The sequence below is a fragment of the Aulostomus chinensis genome, chromosome 20 (assembly GCF_037954235.1).
Source record: "Aulostomus chinensis isolate RoL2024-O1b breed Wild chromosome 20, RoL_Achi_v1.0, whole genome shotgun sequence".
In the NCBI taxonomy this organism is placed as follows: Eukaryota; Metazoa; Chordata; class Actinopteri; order Syngnathiformes; family Aulostomidae; genus Aulostomus; species Aulostomus chinensis.
Window position 1 is genome coordinate 2760001 of NC_141339.1, and position 15750 is coordinate 2775750.

Genomic DNA, 15750 nt, shown 5'->3' on the forward strand with positions numbered 1-15750 from the left:
ATGCTGGACGAGCCACCCAGCGGAAGCACCAGCCGCGCCAGCTCCGTCCGCAGCGCTCGCTCCAAGATGAGCAGTTACCACGGCAGCCTGCACCGCTCCCGAGACGGCAGGTTGGTCCTCAGCTGCCTCCTGCTGTTGACACCCACCCTCACCCCCAACCCTCTCACACTTCTGTTCCCTCCATCCCAGATACACGGCCTCCAGTTTCCGAGCCACCGATGAGCGCATGCCCTACGGGAGCATGCCCCGCCTCAACGACCAATCACAGTCCCGACACTGCAGCACGAATCGCCTGGACAGCCTGTCGCGGCACGGCTCCACCCAGAGACTGGAGAGCCAATCGCGGCACAGTAGCATCCGGGACCTCAGCTCTGCCACCCAAGCCGTCCTCGGTGTCCCCAGCAACGGGATTCACAGGGTGCTGGAGGAGGACGCAGCCTGAGGACCCGTCCCGCCAGGATGCGCCCGCTGAAGAATGAAGCTAAAGAATGTGCAAAGATCTACTTGAGTCGCATCATCGCTGCTGTTGAAACGAGACGAACTGTGTCAGCTCGGTGCGGCCGCCGCCATCCGCTGAGTGGATCGATGCCTTAAAAACGTCCTCTCAGCTTTACCCGACCCTCCCAGCTGGTCCCCAAAACAACAGTTCATACAACTTTAGTCCACAATGTGCGCAACACTACTGAGCCGGTCAGGAGTCTTGACCAGCAGGCGGAAGAGACGCTGGCCGAAGGGACTCTGGAGGAGGAGCGGAGGGAGGAGCTCTTGATCCTGAGCCGACGAGCTACTGATGCCCCCGAGTTTCACCTCCCGTCAGATTCGACTGACTTAACCCGCTGAAACCCTCTCATTCAGAACGTGTGGAGTAAAGAATTGGCTTGAATCTTGGGGAATGAAAGATGTGTGTGCTAATAAGATGAACTTAGTCTTGACTGCAAAGGGCTGAAACGCGAGAACCTGAATCCAAACTGCTGCCTTACAGTTTGAACCTAGACGCTAGTGAGTTTATGGCCCTTAGTTGATAGCGTGTCCTTACTTGAATAGCTCCTGTACATGTTAGACGTCTCCTCGTGGCAAAACTGTGCATAGATGTAAAAAAAAAAACAACTTTTGTGGGTTCATTTGTAATAAAGTTTTATAGAAAAAAGCAGAGGAAGTGGATGTTTTCCTGGAAGAAGAAATGACGAGACCGTGACACAGCAGGTGTGTATTTGTAACAGCCCTCCGCTTTATTGAAATACATCGGAGTCAGGTTAATATAATGAGTTCTCCACACAAGTGTGGCAGCCAGTTCCATACATTATTTTGTTTTGACCTTACACCTTAAATATTTTTTTTTTGTGCAAAAAAGAATCTACATCACCTGTAGTGGGTTATCCTCAGTAAAACGCCCAAACCGTTCAAAAAAGAGCAAGTCCAAGTAAAACAACAAACCGAAAACAAAAATGATTACATCTATAACATGCAAAACTGTACAAATTATTACAAAGCAATCCTAGAAAAAAAGTGTAATATGATATGAAAGAGCAAAATAATATCGAAGGTACTGTAGATAAGACCTCACTGAAATGCAAAGGCGTTTTTTCTAGATTTTCTTCCTCTGTGGCCCCTCAGCCCTCTAAGCACCTGTCACCACCCCCCCCCCCCCCCGAAACCATTCCATCAACACCTCTGAGCCCTCGCCTCCTCCACCCAGGTCACATCTACACCAGAACCATCGCCGCCTCCCTCGCTCGCTCCTGACTCCCGTCGTCTGTCAAACAAAACACACTCATATTTGTCTTAAGTCATTGGTTCTAACATTTTCCTGAGTTTTTCGGCCTCTCTCTCTCTCTCTCTCTCTCTCTCTCTCCCTCCCTTCACTGGGATATCTGGGATCAGTCTCTCTGTACAATAACAGCCAATAAAACACCCCCACATAATACATTCCACCCTCCAGGAACCACGGAGACTAGCTAGCTTAAAACGTTTGTGAAGAGGTGGCCATTTGGAATAAAATCAGCTTAGTCGCCCTTCTTTCTCTCTTCATATAAAATGGAATACTAAAAAGAAACACACACACACACACACACTCGGATTGAGCTGCTGAGTGTTTCAGTCTGCAGGAATGAGCACCAACGAGTCAGAGCTTTTGTTTCCCTTCTGACCACCGAGACAAGCGGAACAATCTGGAGGATTCTGGCCTGAATGACGGCTGGTTTCAGATACTTAACTGTAACTGTTCGGCCTGTTTTTACAGAGATGGGGGGGGGACAAAATACCACATTATGACCAGGTTAGTGTTTTTGGACACTTTCAGACAGTTTCACCTCCAGTAACACACCACTCGATCCGTCTAAAGCGAGGAAGCAAAATCCTTTTCCATTCTGCCAAAGTTAAAGCGCCTGGATGGGAGTCAGCAACACATCTGCGGTCGCTACTCGACACCCGCGGCTCCACCAAAGTGTTCTACATTCTGGTTTTGTTGGCTCTACGTGGACAAGTCATGCAAACATTCTTCCAGAGCTGCAAGAAAGAAAAACTCCCTCTTTTCCTCCATTTTTGGTTAAATCCTGCTCACGAGGACTGACGAGCAGATTTGGAGACTTGATGACAACGTTCACACCTCCTTACATTCAGAGGAGGACAACGGCTGTGTAAAAATACCACTTCAGAGTGTGAGTGTGTGTGTGAGTGTGTGTGTCCGTACACCATCATCTTCACTAGAATGCAATCCGAGCAGGGAGAAAAAAAAAAGTCATACAATAAAAAAACAGAAAACAAATCTAAACTCAAATCATTAAAATAACGAGTTTTAAAATGGCTTTCGTGTGAATAGAAACCCAAACCACTGAACAAACGGAAGCGACGTCACGGAGGATTCGTGTCTTTCCCGTGTAGTTCTCTATAGTATTTCCTTATCATATATTACTCTCTACTTTTATGTACATTACTGTGATGGGAGTCGGTTTGGTTGTACAGCCAAGTGGAACGTCTACGCTACAACGGAGGACGCGTCCAGGAGCGCCTGCATGATGATGTCACTCACACTGGACCAATGAGGAAGAGAGTAGCACAGAGGAGCTGTGATGATGTCATACAGGATTCACCTGCTTTCGTAATGCTGTTTGTAGCTTTTTGCTGAAAATATTATAAAGTCACTGCACTTAGTATCATGAGCAGAAAAACAGAACAAAAGAAAAACACCGCTTTCTTTTTTGTACATTTTCAATGAATGCAGAGAAAGCAAAGAGTTAAATGAGGAGCTGTGGGGGTTAAACGCCACCCGTCTGCTTCAGGCTGTGAAGCAAACCTCCCTTTCCTTGTCTAAGATTGATAAATAAATTAAAATATCGTCCCCTAAAACCCAAAGGGTCCTATTTACAAGTAGAAATCTTTTTTCTCAATAATATTCCTCCTCCTCCTCTTCTTTTTTGTTGCATCGTGGGTTTTGGAGTCTCATCGAGTGCTGCTAACAGAGCCCAGGTGGGAGGTTCTCATTCCTTAATCATACGCCCTTTTCTCAATAAACACATGCACACACGCTGCCAAGCGCAAACACACAGACGCACACATTTGCACCCTCAAACATCAGCACCACCACGCGGGTCTGAAAACGTCTCCCCCAGAATTCCTCTGGAAAACGACCACACGCTCGCAGGTTCTGTCAAAGACACGTTGAGGGAGAAGGAGGAGGTGGCGGGTGTTGATGGGGGGGCAGCGGGAGACCGAAGGTGCAGTTCTCTGGGCAGTGAGGGGGAAGATTTCAGAAAGGAAGTGAGGGCACGGGGGGGGGGGGTCTGGGGTCCTGTGCTGTCGGTTGGTTGCTGGGGTCTTTCGGGCGGCTGGCGGGGCTCATGTGTCCCAGCCCATCCGGTCTGTGCTCTCCAGGGACAGGGACTTGGTCTTGTGTGGGGAGGCTGGACTGGGGGGGCTGCTGAAGGTGGAGCTGTTGGAGGCGGTGGAGTGGCGGGGGGAGTCCGAGTCCTGCAGGGGAGAAGAAGGAAGAGGATGGAGTTTAGCAAAGAAACGTAAGGGAAAGAGGAACAAAGACATCAAGAGGAAGTTAAACAATCAACTGGTCTTCTGTCGGGGGGGGGGGGTGTCGGGGGGGCTCCAGGTGCCAGTCGGCTCGGTGAGGATGGCGAGGCTCAGCCTTCCTTTTGATTCACACAATATGCAAGTGAGTGACAGGCAGATGTGAGGACTGACCCCCTCCCCCCACCCTCCCACGAGCAGCAGCAGCAGCAGCAGCAGCATCATCAGAATGAGTCAGCTGACCAGAAATGATGAGCTGGAGGGAAGAACCACTCATCTCTACTGACATCATCGTTACTGAGACTCGGTCTTCATAAATACTTCTACTGATACTTTACTACATTTAAAGGACAATAGTACACACTTGGCTGTAGTACTAATGCTGCTTTACTACTAATATATGGAGTATAACTATGATAAGAAGTGTGTGTGTGTGTGTGTGTGTGTGTGTGTGTGTGTGTGTGTGTGTACCATGGGCAGGTCTTTAAGGATCTGGATCCTTGGTGTGTGTGTGTGTGTCTGTCTGGTCAGATCTGATCGTGGATCAGTTGCTCACAGAATGACTTGCAGTTCAGTGATTGTGCCATCAAAATAAAAGCAGCAGTTCATAATCATCAGATGTATTTTGTTGTCAGAGCGCTTAGGGAGTTTTACTGTGAAAATTCTGGACCAGAAGTCAACTGAAGAAATTCCTCCCTCCACTCATCAGCTCCCGTGATCTCTGCGAGCTCCTCTCATGAGAGCTGTCAATCATGATCATCAGGTCTGGATCAGCATCTCAGAACAGAGGGTCATGTGACAGCTTCCTGTCCCTCCTCTTTACCGTGACAACAGAGGATGATGATGCTCAACACTTGCCTCTAACACTGGAGTGATGGCACAGTAACTAACCTCATCAGCTCCCTTCACACACTACAGCTGTAGAATACCCCCCCCCCCCGCCCACACACACACACACACACACACACACACACACACACTGAAGCAGTTCTACTGCAGCATCTTTCATCATCACAGTCAACATGCAGGACCGTGGTGGTTGACAGAGAGGTGGCGGCGCCGTATGGAAGCAGACATGCTCTGTGACTGGCTGAGAGGGCAGCGATGGGGGGTGGGGCGGGGCGGGGGGTGCAGATGTCCGAGCAGCAGCAGGATAGCACAGTCACCATCATCACCAAATCACAAACTGAAACCAGTCCCAGGTGACGGGCAGCTGATGCTCCAGTGACAGATATGACAAGCTGTCAGACGCTGCTGACATGACGGCTGGAATGGTGCAGCGGGGGGCGGGGGGGGGGACTCAATGTGACAGCATGTGTGTGTGCTGAACACACATCACGCTAATGTGCGCTAACAAACAGAAATGGTAGGCTGGTCATGTGACACGTGTTGAGTGCTCTGAGTTGTGTGTCGTTGCAGCTGGAGACATTACCTTCATCTTACTAAGCAGGGTCCTTAAAGCCCTTTTCAGATCGGGGGTCTTCTCCGACGGTGAGACTGCCTGCCACTGCAGAGGAGAGTTCACACTCAGCGCCCGACCCACAGACAACATGCTGGGGTGGGGTGGGGGGGCAGGCAGGGCACAGCTGGGTGGGGTGGAGAGAGGCGATAGATGGGGCGCGATGGAGTTGAGAGCATCCAGAGGGCCATGAGCAGGATGGAGAGGTGGTGGTGGGAGGGGGGTGAGAGTAAAAGGCCCCCATAACCTCTAGAACTACTGAGGACAAAGTTCAACGCTACTGCCTTGGAATGAGGAAACGATGCAAGCAACGCCGACGCTGCAGGATTCATCTACGCGTCAGCTGGTCAGGTGGTCAGGTGACCATAACTGGCAGACGACAGCGGCGCCATGGGGGGAGGGGGGCAGGGCAACGACACGCTCTAGATTGGCAAAAAATTAGAAGTTTGCGCTGCAGCGGACCTATGACATCAAAGGGAGCCAGCAATTGGAAGGACGAGTGGGATGAGGGGAGGGGCCTGATGTGTGAGACGGACAGGATAGAGGGACGAGCTCGTTGAATGGGAACATGTCATCAAACAACCTCACTTGACACGATCAGGATTTCCATCTGGACTCTGGACAGAATGACTGACCTCTCTATCGAATTGGGAGAGCGGCGCGTCACCACAGTCCATGCCTCCGCCGGAGGACAGCGAGCTCTCAGAGGGAGACGTCATGGTCTGGCGTTTGGATCCGTAGCTTCCGCTCGACAGCTCCCGGCGCAGGGCGCTGCCGTTCTGGGACGACGAGCCTAAGGGGACACGCACAGGATGTCAGTCAGGTGGAGGCACAGAAGCTGCTGATGGTGATTGTGGGTTGGGGGGGGGGTGAGACTCACGTATGCCCAGCCCACTGCTGGCACTCATGGAGCGGCCCGGCTCCGCCCGGTTCTTGGTGATGGAGGGGATGCTGACAGAACCGCTGAAGCCGGCGCGGCTCTCCTGAACACGGACGTTCTGGTTTAAACATGCAGAGAACAAACACACACACACACACACAAGACAGAGTGCAGAGGTGGGGCAGGAGTGAGGAGGGGTCATGCAACACATACAGATGATTGATGATGACGAGTGATGAAGAGTGAGGAAGACGTGGAGGGAGAAGCTAAAGGTATCAGCCAGGACCTGCACCTGTTATTGACCAGTGGGGGGGAAGGTGGTGTGTGTGTGTGTGTGTGTGTGTGTGTGTGTGTGTGTGTGTGTGTGTGTGTGTGTGTGTGTGTGTGTGTGTGTGTGTGTGTGTGTGTGCAATCAGGAATGCATGGAGGTCAACAACTGGTTTTAGGGTCAGGTTACAGGTTGGATGGCATCATTTAGTTGTGATGGTAAAGGTGTGGAGTCGATGGACCTCACAAAAGTTCAAGGAGGTGTGTGTGTGTGTGTACCATGGGCAGGTCTTTAAGGATCTGGATCCCGTCTCCTGGTCCCATGTGGGCCACGTGGTTGAAGTTGGTGGGGTTGGAGATCAACTTGTTCCTCATCTCTGGATCCCGTAGCATCTCTCTGGACACACACACAGACACAGACACAGACACAGACACACACACACACACACACACACACACACACAGACAGACAGACACACACACACACACAATCTTATCATCTGAATCAGAACCACTGAGGAAAAATAACACTGACTAGAACTCAGGGCTCAAACACCTCTGAACAAGAACCAATGATTCTGGGTCGAACTTCACCACACATTCAATTAAATGCGGTTCAGTGGTTTGATACAATAAAAACACAGATTTAAGTCAAATGAGAATCAAAACTGATGTTTCTCTGTCCGTCCAAATGGAGTTTAATTGACTCTAATTTGCAGGGATTACATATTTGTGATTTATTTATATTTCCAAGACGCTTCCAGGCCTGGATATCACCGTTTTCATGACCTTTCTGGGTTTTTTCGTGAGTGCATGAGCCCAGTAGAGGGCGCTCAGGAGAGCTCATCCCACCCAGGCCAGCTCAGCCCAGTGAACAAAAGCTCATTTTCACCGATGAATGAATCTTCCCCTGAATCCACATGGCGCACCCCCCACAACGGCGAGGAACGTCGGCCTCAGGTTCGTGTATGATGCCTCCATGACCGAGGTAATGATATACAGGCCAGCAAGAGGAGCTTATACGTGTGTGTGTGTGTGTGTGTGTGTGTGTGTGTGTGTGTGTGAGAGAGAGAGAGACGCACCTCCTCTGCTGAAGCCGCTCCTCCTCCGGCACCCTGAAGGAGAAGCGTCTCTTATTGTTCATGCTGCGAACCATCTGCTTCCTGCTGTTGTCTGACGTCTCCGGGACCACCAGCTCGTCACCCTCTGGAAGATCACACGCACACATCAGTGATGAAAGAGGGTTGCTCACCCTCACACACGGGGTGCAGGTACAGGTGCAGCCATAATCCCGCTGGATTATTCATCAGTGTCAATGCTGGTGCTTCAAATCCAAACATTGAACTCAATTTTGGAGTAAATGTGTTTAACAGTCAAAAACGATGGAACTGTTGACTAATCACAAACCACTTCTAGTACTATAGTACAGACATCCGCATACGGAACCACTTGGTGGTAAGGAGTTTCTCTGAGTGTTATTTTTCTCACACACTGACCTGCCATCTTGTTTCTGAAGTAGATGAGCCGCACCGTCTCCAGGCCCAGCAGGTTCAGAGAGCCGTCGATGTTCAGGGGTCGTACCTACAGACAAGTCAGACATGTCATCGTTACATCGAGTCTGAAGGATGCTCAGAGACAGGTTACTATGGCAGTGATGGAGCAGGTAAAACTCATGTAATCCAGCAGGTGGAGCCAGAGAGGCCTCTGACCTTCTTCAGGGGGATAGTCTGGATCCACTCCATGGTGTTGACATCAAACACATCCACAGCGTTCTCACTGTACACTGACAGGTAAGGGGCGTTGTAGCCTGGACCAACACATCAAATTATAGTCTTTACTTTTGGATTTTTGACTCAGCATTATTTTAACATACATGACATCACACTCACATGCGGCGTTGGGCACTGCCGGCCACATCAGCTCCTGCTGCCGCGACCGGCGGCCCTGGGAGTCCACGTACACTCCGATGGCACTGAAGCACAGCAGCAGCTCCTTGCTGGAGATCTCTACGGCACAGAGGGCGTCCAGGTTCTGCTGCGGGATGAAGGCCAGGGTGTGATCCTCCTGGTGGAGCAGGCTGACCGGAGACACGTCGCCATGGACACTGGCAGTACAAACACAGTCAGTTAGTCAACTGAACAAGCCGTACCACATTGTTTCAGCAGGGAGGCTCATACTGGCCACGGTACCTGTAGCGGGTGAAGCCGGACTGATAGCCCACATAGAGACGCTCACTGAGCAGACCCATCCACTGGACGGGCCCCGGAGCCTGCAGCTCCCGCAGCCGACGGTGGCGGGCCCTGCTCTTATTCACCTGCAAGATGATTAGCATGTTAGCTTCAAGTAAATGGATGGAGGACCAGTTTCCTGACAGCTGAGAAACTGGGCGAGGAGAGACGTAGAGCTGCTGACAGACGGCGTGCAGGTGAGAGTGAACTCTTCTGTGCTGAAGTACCTCGTAACATATGACTTGTCTCTTCATGGCCACGCAGAGGCAGGTGAGCGAGCAGTTTCGGACGGGGCCAGAGACGATGGTCTGGCAGCCCTTTGTCTCGCCCAGCTTGTAAGACTCGATCTCACGGCCATCCAGCGCCTGTGTGGGGAAAAGACGCACGTGGCGGTTTCTGCCGGAGATGACGGCCAGCAGCTGCTCCTGGGGGATCAGGTCGATGTGGTGCACCTTCTTATTGTCCCCAACCCGGATTATTTCTGAGGATGGAGTAGAGACAAACATTTAAAGATACTGAAAAAATTGTGAGGCAAAACTAAAAGACAAGAAAGGATCAAGTGGATCGTACCATCTTTGGTGACATGGATGACAAAAAGGCCTTCCTCGTTGCCCAGGGCGACACGCTCATGATCTGTGGGCAAGACAAGAGGACATCCATGTCAGAACAGGACAGAAAAGGACATGGAGTTCAGCAAAAATTCCTATCTGCTGACTTCTATTTCCATAACATAGCGATGGCTAGTTTCTAGATTTAATTGGTCGTCTTCTCGTTCAGCCTGGAGCCATTGAGAGCAAATGATGTGGGACAGGCACGAGGATTCAGATAGACGGAGCGGATAAAAATACAGGAAAACGAGGGATTTCTTTTTCAGAGAATGACAGAACAGGACGACCGAGACAGGAGCGAAGAAGGGTCTGGACATCAGGATAACGAGGAGCCGCCTGCTTGATTCCCTACCTATGATAGCAGCAGACTGTGTTGTTTTGATGAGCGGCAGCGTGCTGTCGTACGCCTCCTTAGGGACATAGACGAAGCGTTCCTTGAGCTTATTTTTCTTGAGGATGCGGTGGAGCTCGTTGAGGAGACCCACCCACTTGTTCCTCTCCTGGTCGCTGTCGGCCAGGATCAGGATGGAGGGTTTGTGGCTGCTGGAGGGCGAGAGCTGGGACGCTGTCACCTGTGGACAGGACAGGGATGAGCATGGATGACAGTTTCTGTTGTTTGTGGTTGTTGATTTTTGTCCTTGTAGCATCATCGCTATCAAAATTGATGAGACTGGTAAACATTATTAGTGCTCAGTGTCCAGTTAACTAATTAACTTGTAATGTCACTTGGCAGGCAGCCTTTGAGGAACCGATCACTGAGAGTGGAATAACTGACAGCCGCTTTGTTGCAGCTGAAGCTGCATGAATCTAGCCAGTTGAACTCACTCTGAATATACAGGGGATGTCTTTACGGCTGGCGTGGATGACATCAGACGCCAGAACAGAACTGACGGAGAATTCTTCATCCCTGCACGGAGGAAAGAAAAGAGATCAGACATGCAGGGCCGCGTCTCTTCCAGCAGCATTCACAGTCCATTCATTGATCAGCTGATTGATAGGAAGCCTCCGTTTTGGTCAGTTAGATGATCAGAGGTTCTCAGGTCAGATTATTTTGTTTTCTCATCTTCAAACATTCCAAATCCACATCTTTAGGACAAAAACAAATTAACATTTGGACCCAGGAGCATTTTTTTTAACCTTTTTATTGATTAAATGAGTCACCCCTTCAATTAATATGACCTTTAAAATAATAAATAAAGAAGTCATCTTCGGCTCCTACATTTTACCAATAAACCATTCTGCAATGAAAGCTCAGCTGCATTCATTGCGGCTTCGACTCATGTCTTAATGATTAATCTAACGTTACTCACGAGTAACCGGTTCATCATTCGGTCATTCCGTCGTTCAAGTGTCTGACAGATGGACAGAATGAGGAGACATTCCCTGATGGTTGTTGACTTGTCAGTCAGCTGCTTCTCTCACCTCATATCGATGACTTGGCTGACGATGACACTCGGTTGAGTTGCTTTTCCTTCTCCCAGCTCGTAGAGGAAGAGTTTGAAGTCACAGACCACGGCCATCGCTCTCTGCCAGCCCTTCTTCACCCCTGTTGGTTTGGGCACCTACAACACACAGGAACACATTTCAGTGGATCAGAGACGCTTGGGGTCACAACGCGTCTCTGACCACCTCCCAAAGTGGTTTTGCACTGGGTGTTCGTTTCACATGACTATTGCGTGTGACCAGCTATGAGAGAGTCTCCGCAGACCCTTTGTAGGTCTGACTCACCCTGACGTGCCCCTCATACGCAGTACCGATCCCCCTCTGTGGGTCGATACCCAGCGGGCCCTTGGTCTGGTCCTGCGGGACGGGACACACGGCTGGAGCCTTGTCTGCACATGTTACGTGGCAGGAGAAGTTGCACACTGGAGGACACGGGAGGAGACGATATGGAGACGGGTGAGAGGTTTATCACTGGAACTCAAGGTCAACCAGAATTCAATATTTCTCAACTTGAGAAGATACGAGCTGGAATAAACCGGAACCTTCTGGCTCTAATCTGGTTCATCAGCTGATCTTACCTTCACAGGTGCAGCCTTGGCGTATGAGACCCACCATGAGGGAAGTGCACTGGTTACACTTGGTGGGCGTGCTGAACGACTTCACCACAAACTGATGTGCTTTGGGCTTTAGAACGCAAACACAAACCAGTGGTTATCAATCGTGACGTAAACTGTGGTGATGACGACTGTAGAGGAACGGGCCTTACCTTAGGTGAGGAGCGGCCGATGCTGCCGTACCCTCCTGAACGCATGGTGGGGGTCTGAACTGTACGGGGAGGGTGGTCTATCAACTGCATGACGGGACACACAAAGACAAACCAGTGAGATATGAGGAGGACATCTTAATCAATGACCTTTCTGACAGCACGTATGGGTCTCCAGGAACGACCACGGACGCGGTCAAGGTTTCACTACAGGCTCCCAAAGCTTTTGTCTCAGCTCAACAGTGTCATCAGCATAGAGTTGGACTTCTCGTTCTGGTAAGAAGACTCCTGCCAAGACTAAGAAGGGTTTTGAATGACATTCGAGGGAACGGACCGTAGTCAGAGTCTGAACAACCATGCTCAGTTGCAGCAGCATATTCAACAAAAGCTCAATGTAAACCGTTCTCCATGCTTCTAGGTGCACTGCTGCCACTTGACATTTCTCCATAATTAAGTTACCTTCAATTCACAAAGGCTGACCCAGGAGACTGCTTCAGCATTGTGAGATGCTTCGAATACCTTCTCCAATTAGAACGGGGTTGGAAATATTTTGAAATATATTTATTGGTCCTAAACATGTCAGGCAAAACATGCCATGTTTCTAACAAACAATCAGCAACAACTTTTATCTCTCGTCTTGTGCTGAACAGTCGACCAGAGTGAATGAACACCGCACTTTTACCTCTATAGGCTCCATATCACTCGCCATGGAGGGTGAACGCGAGCGGGACTTTAGATGGGCCTTGGGGTCGTCTTCCCGGGATGGAGTGTTGGAGGGGGTGAAGTTGTCCATAGATTCCACCTGATGAAAGGAACAAATGGGTTGACGAGGCAAAAGAACTGAGGAAGACCAGAGGAAGAGGGGAAGGAGACAGAGGCACAGAAACACGGAGCCAAACAAACAAACCGGCATCCATGCTTGGGGGGGCAGGCAGGTTCCACATTAAACAAACAAAAACAAGACAACAAGGTTTTTGTGATCAAATTAGTTGGAAGCCACGAAGAAAAACTGACCACACCTTAGTTGTAAAACACGTTACAGCTCAAAGTCCATGCTCATTTGTGGCACCACAAACGCCCAAACACCATGCATGGAAATGAAAGCTACACTGAGGACTAAGAATACAGAGACACCGATGCACAATGACAGCTGGTGAAGCATTGTGACCGAAATCAAACCCAGGAATGCCTTTGACAACACACCCGTGACAGAGAAGCTGATGTATAAAACCCCTACCATGCAACCAAACAGCCACAACACACAAATGAACATGAAGAGGACGGGACAACACGTAGAGAGGCAGATGGAGAGCGTTGAGCGCAGTGAGGATGCTTACACGTCTGCCTTTGCTAGCTGGGCCAACGGACGGCGAGCGCTTCAGTGGCAGGAAGAGAGGCGGAGAGTGGCAGAGACACAGATATGAGTGGATATCAGAAAGAGCTGAAAACACATTTAAACAGACTGAAAGAAATTTTTATTGCACGGATCTACGGTGTATCACCAGGATTCAACTGCAGGAGAATGAGGCTGGGGGCTAATGTGGAGAAATACACAGTAACAGGTAGGAAAGAGCTGGGAGAGTCAACATGGACCACAGCAGCTACTCAAGGTCGGGTTTAGGCCGAAGATTAAAGTAATACTTCAAACAAAAAGTATATTTCTGTGCCTTCCAAGTACTCACAAATAGGTGTCTTGAGCTCGAGGACGTTTTCCCCTCCTGCGTCGCTCCTTAGTGAGCCAGCCATGTATATTGAGCTTGAAGCTAATGGCCGCTGACAGCAGCGTACGAACGTCCAGCACATCGTCCAGTATAACCCAGTAACCATCATAACCAGCGTGTAACAACTGCAAGGGAGTTTGGTCACCTAAATGCACCAGCTGGTCACCCCCCCGCTTGGTGACAGTTGTGACAAACTGGTTGTGTTACTTTGTTTTTCTTTGCTCAAATCTACGATTTGTGGATTTACTGATCTCACAGCTGGACGTGGATAACACTGGATGATGCACCTGAGAGTTCGTAACGGCCATTTTTGTAGTTGTTAGCTGTTAGTCTCTATTAGCTTCAAGCTAAATATTCGTGGCTGGCAGGAGTGATGCAGGACGCGAAAACGTTTTTGTGAGATAAAGATTCCTAGTAGTGAATACTTGAAAGGCAAAGTATACTTTTTTAGGAGAAGTATCACTTTAATGATCGTATGGAAAGTGTGTTTAACAAAAATGTACGTTAAGGTTCGGTTCAAACCAGGTCCTAGCACGAGGAAGCCGAGTAGAGCCATTCACATAGCTCACCATCTACCAGGCTAGCTGGGACCTGCATACTGCACTGCAAAAAAAGTCTGTCAGCAAATGTTTATATTGACAAGACAACTCATTTAAATGTATATTAAAGGGTTTTATATAACAAATCTCCCATATTAAGATATGACAACTTTCTTGTGTCTGAGGAGGATTTGCTCCTCGTCTGAATCATGCGACCGACATTGTTTGCAGTGGCTCCACTCGTCATCAGTTACACCAGGCTCACACACTCAGTCACACATCCCGCTAGGTGGTAAATATGCTCACGGTCCTCCAGCACTACTGCTGCATACACAAACATCCTCCGCCTGACCAAGACACACTTACGTCTTCCAAAAACTCAATTAAAGAGGAAGAGGAGGAGGAATAAGAGTCCTGATGGACAGGAGAATGAAGCATGGAAACAACCACAAAGATCAAAACAAAACCATGAACAAAAATGCTTGAACACAACAAAGACACAGAAACAGTTAAAGTTCACTGTAATCACTTTTAAAGGCCAGACAGGTGAACAGAAGCTTTCGTCATACATGTATTTATTTATGCTGCTCAGCTGATAAATACTCACATCAAAATGGTCGAGTGTTGAGGTGGAGGCGTTGAGAAAAGCCAAGAAGGAATTCTGGGAATCCTGGTGCTTGACACCTACAGACACAGAACAAATAACACAACCGCAGTTAAGTACGTGATATTAAAACATCAAAGGGCGACTTAAACAAAGAGTCACAGGACTGCGCCTAAGACGTGAGGGGGTGTTTCATATGACCTAAGTAACAATACATTTTCATCCACATGTCACATGATTTTATTGCTCAAATATGGGTGCTGATGCAAAACCCTGATTTGGGTCCTGCTTGTAGTAAAACCCTCTTTTATGCTAATCTCCCCAGAAACAAGTGTTGCTACAGCCCACGGCACGTGCAGGAGTTCTGTTTCAGCTGTGGCTCTGCTGATCACGGCCAGAGAGATCCATCCTCCACACTGCTTTTCCCCTTCAGAGTCACGGGGGACGGGAGTCCGTCCTCGCTATCATGGGCGAGAGGCAGTGTTACCCTGGACCGGTCCTCAGTCCATCAGAGAGATCTCATATGGACATTGACAACCAATCAAACTCACACCTAGGGACAATTCGGGGTCTCCAATTAGCCTAACTTGCATGTTTCTGGTGCCGGCAGGGGGAGAGCATGCCACCTCCTCACAGAAAGACGGACGTCTGATCCCAACCAAGAAGCTTTGTGCTGTGAAGAGACAGTGCTGTCCACCCAGCTGACATTTGTGGTGCATGAGAGTTGCTGCGGTACCTCTGCGTAGCCGCAGCTCCTCCGTCTCCTTCTTCAGTCTGTCGATCTCAGACAGCAGCTCCTGGTTTTTAGTCTCTACTTCTTGCAGTTTACTGGTGGATCAAGGAAAAACATTCACTCATCAAACGTTAATCGCTGAGAACATTTTCTTCAAAAATCAACTCACAACAAACGTCACAACACTTTCAAAGGTCATAGGCTCGTGACGGGAGGCCATCTGCCTCGACAAGCGGAACTGTTTTAAGACAAGGAAAAAGAAAGGCCTCCACTTGATACTCGTACCATTCGGTGGAGATGTTGTTGGCCTTGACCTTGTTCAGTTCATCCTGGATGCTCTGCTTGGCCCTGATCTCAGCGTCCAGGGCCGACTGCAGCTCCAGACGGGCTGACATGTCCAACTTGGCAAAGCGTCGCATCTTCCATGGCATGTCCTACAACAAAGACGAGAGCAAGCGGTAATGAGCGAGCAGTAACGAACCACATCG

General features: G+C 49.4%; 2 protein-coding genes across 10 annotated transcripts in view; one reads left to right on the plus strand and one right to left on the minus strand.

The window, feature by feature from the left end:
• fzd3a (frizzled class receptor 3a) overlaps positions 1-1197 on the plus strand; it is a 20774-nt gene extending 19577 nt beyond the window's left edge. For both annotated transcript variants that reach the window (XM_086190128.1, XM_086190129.1), the window contains exons 8-9: positions 1-110; positions 190-1197. The exon at positions 1-110 is cut by the window's left edge and continues 148 nt beyond it. In XM_086190128.1, coding sequence (XP_086046254.1) covers positions 1-110; positions 190-442 — 363 coding nt within the window. In that variant the 3' untranslated portion in view covers positions 443-1197. The remainder of the gene's footprint in view (positions 111-189) is intronic.
• A 324-nt stretch (positions 1198-1521) lies between these two features.
• cdc42bpab (CDC42 binding protein kinase alpha (DMPK-like) b) overlaps positions 1522-15750 on the minus strand; it is a 77962-nt gene continuing 63733 nt past the window's right edge. For 2 of the 8 annotated variants that reach the window (XM_086190120.1, XM_086190119.1), the window contains 24 exons: positions 15548-15696; positions 15266-15357; positions 14533-14609; positions 14292-14339; positions 13003-13041; positions 12348-12467; positions 11669-11752; positions 11481-11586; positions 11188-11324; positions 10882-11021; positions 10285-10366; positions 9812-10031; positions 9422-9484; positions 9079-9332; positions 8813-8937; positions 8513-8727; positions 8333-8430; positions 8120-8204; positions 7706-7829; positions 6903-7020; positions 6357-6474; positions 6112-6269; positions 5450-5524; positions 1522-3966 (listed from right to left, as the gene is read on the minus strand). In XM_086190120.1, the coding sequence (XP_086046246.1) occupies positions 3835-3966; positions 5450-5524; positions 6112-6269; positions 6357-6474; positions 6903-7020; positions 7706-7829; positions 8120-8204; positions 8333-8430; positions 8513-8727; positions 8813-8937; positions 9079-9332; positions 9422-9484; positions 9812-10031; positions 10285-10366; positions 10882-11021; positions 11188-11324; positions 11481-11586; positions 11669-11752; positions 12348-12467; positions 13003-13041; positions 14292-14339; positions 14533-14609; positions 15266-15357; positions 15548-15696 (2859 nt within the window). In that variant the 3' untranslated portion in view covers positions 1522-3834. The remainder of the gene's footprint in view (positions 3967-5449; positions 5525-6111; positions 6270-6356; positions 6475-6902; positions 7021-7705; positions 7830-8119; positions 8205-8332; positions 8431-8512; positions 8728-8812; positions 8938-9078; positions 9333-9421; positions 9485-9811; positions 10032-10284; positions 10367-10881; positions 11022-11187; positions 11325-11480; positions 11587-11668; positions 11753-12347; positions 12468-13002; positions 13042-14291; positions 14340-14532; positions 14610-15265; positions 15358-15547; positions 15697-15750) is intronic. The other 6 variants (XM_086190122.1, XM_086190123.1, XM_086190121.1 and 3 more) reach the window with 5 other exon arrangements.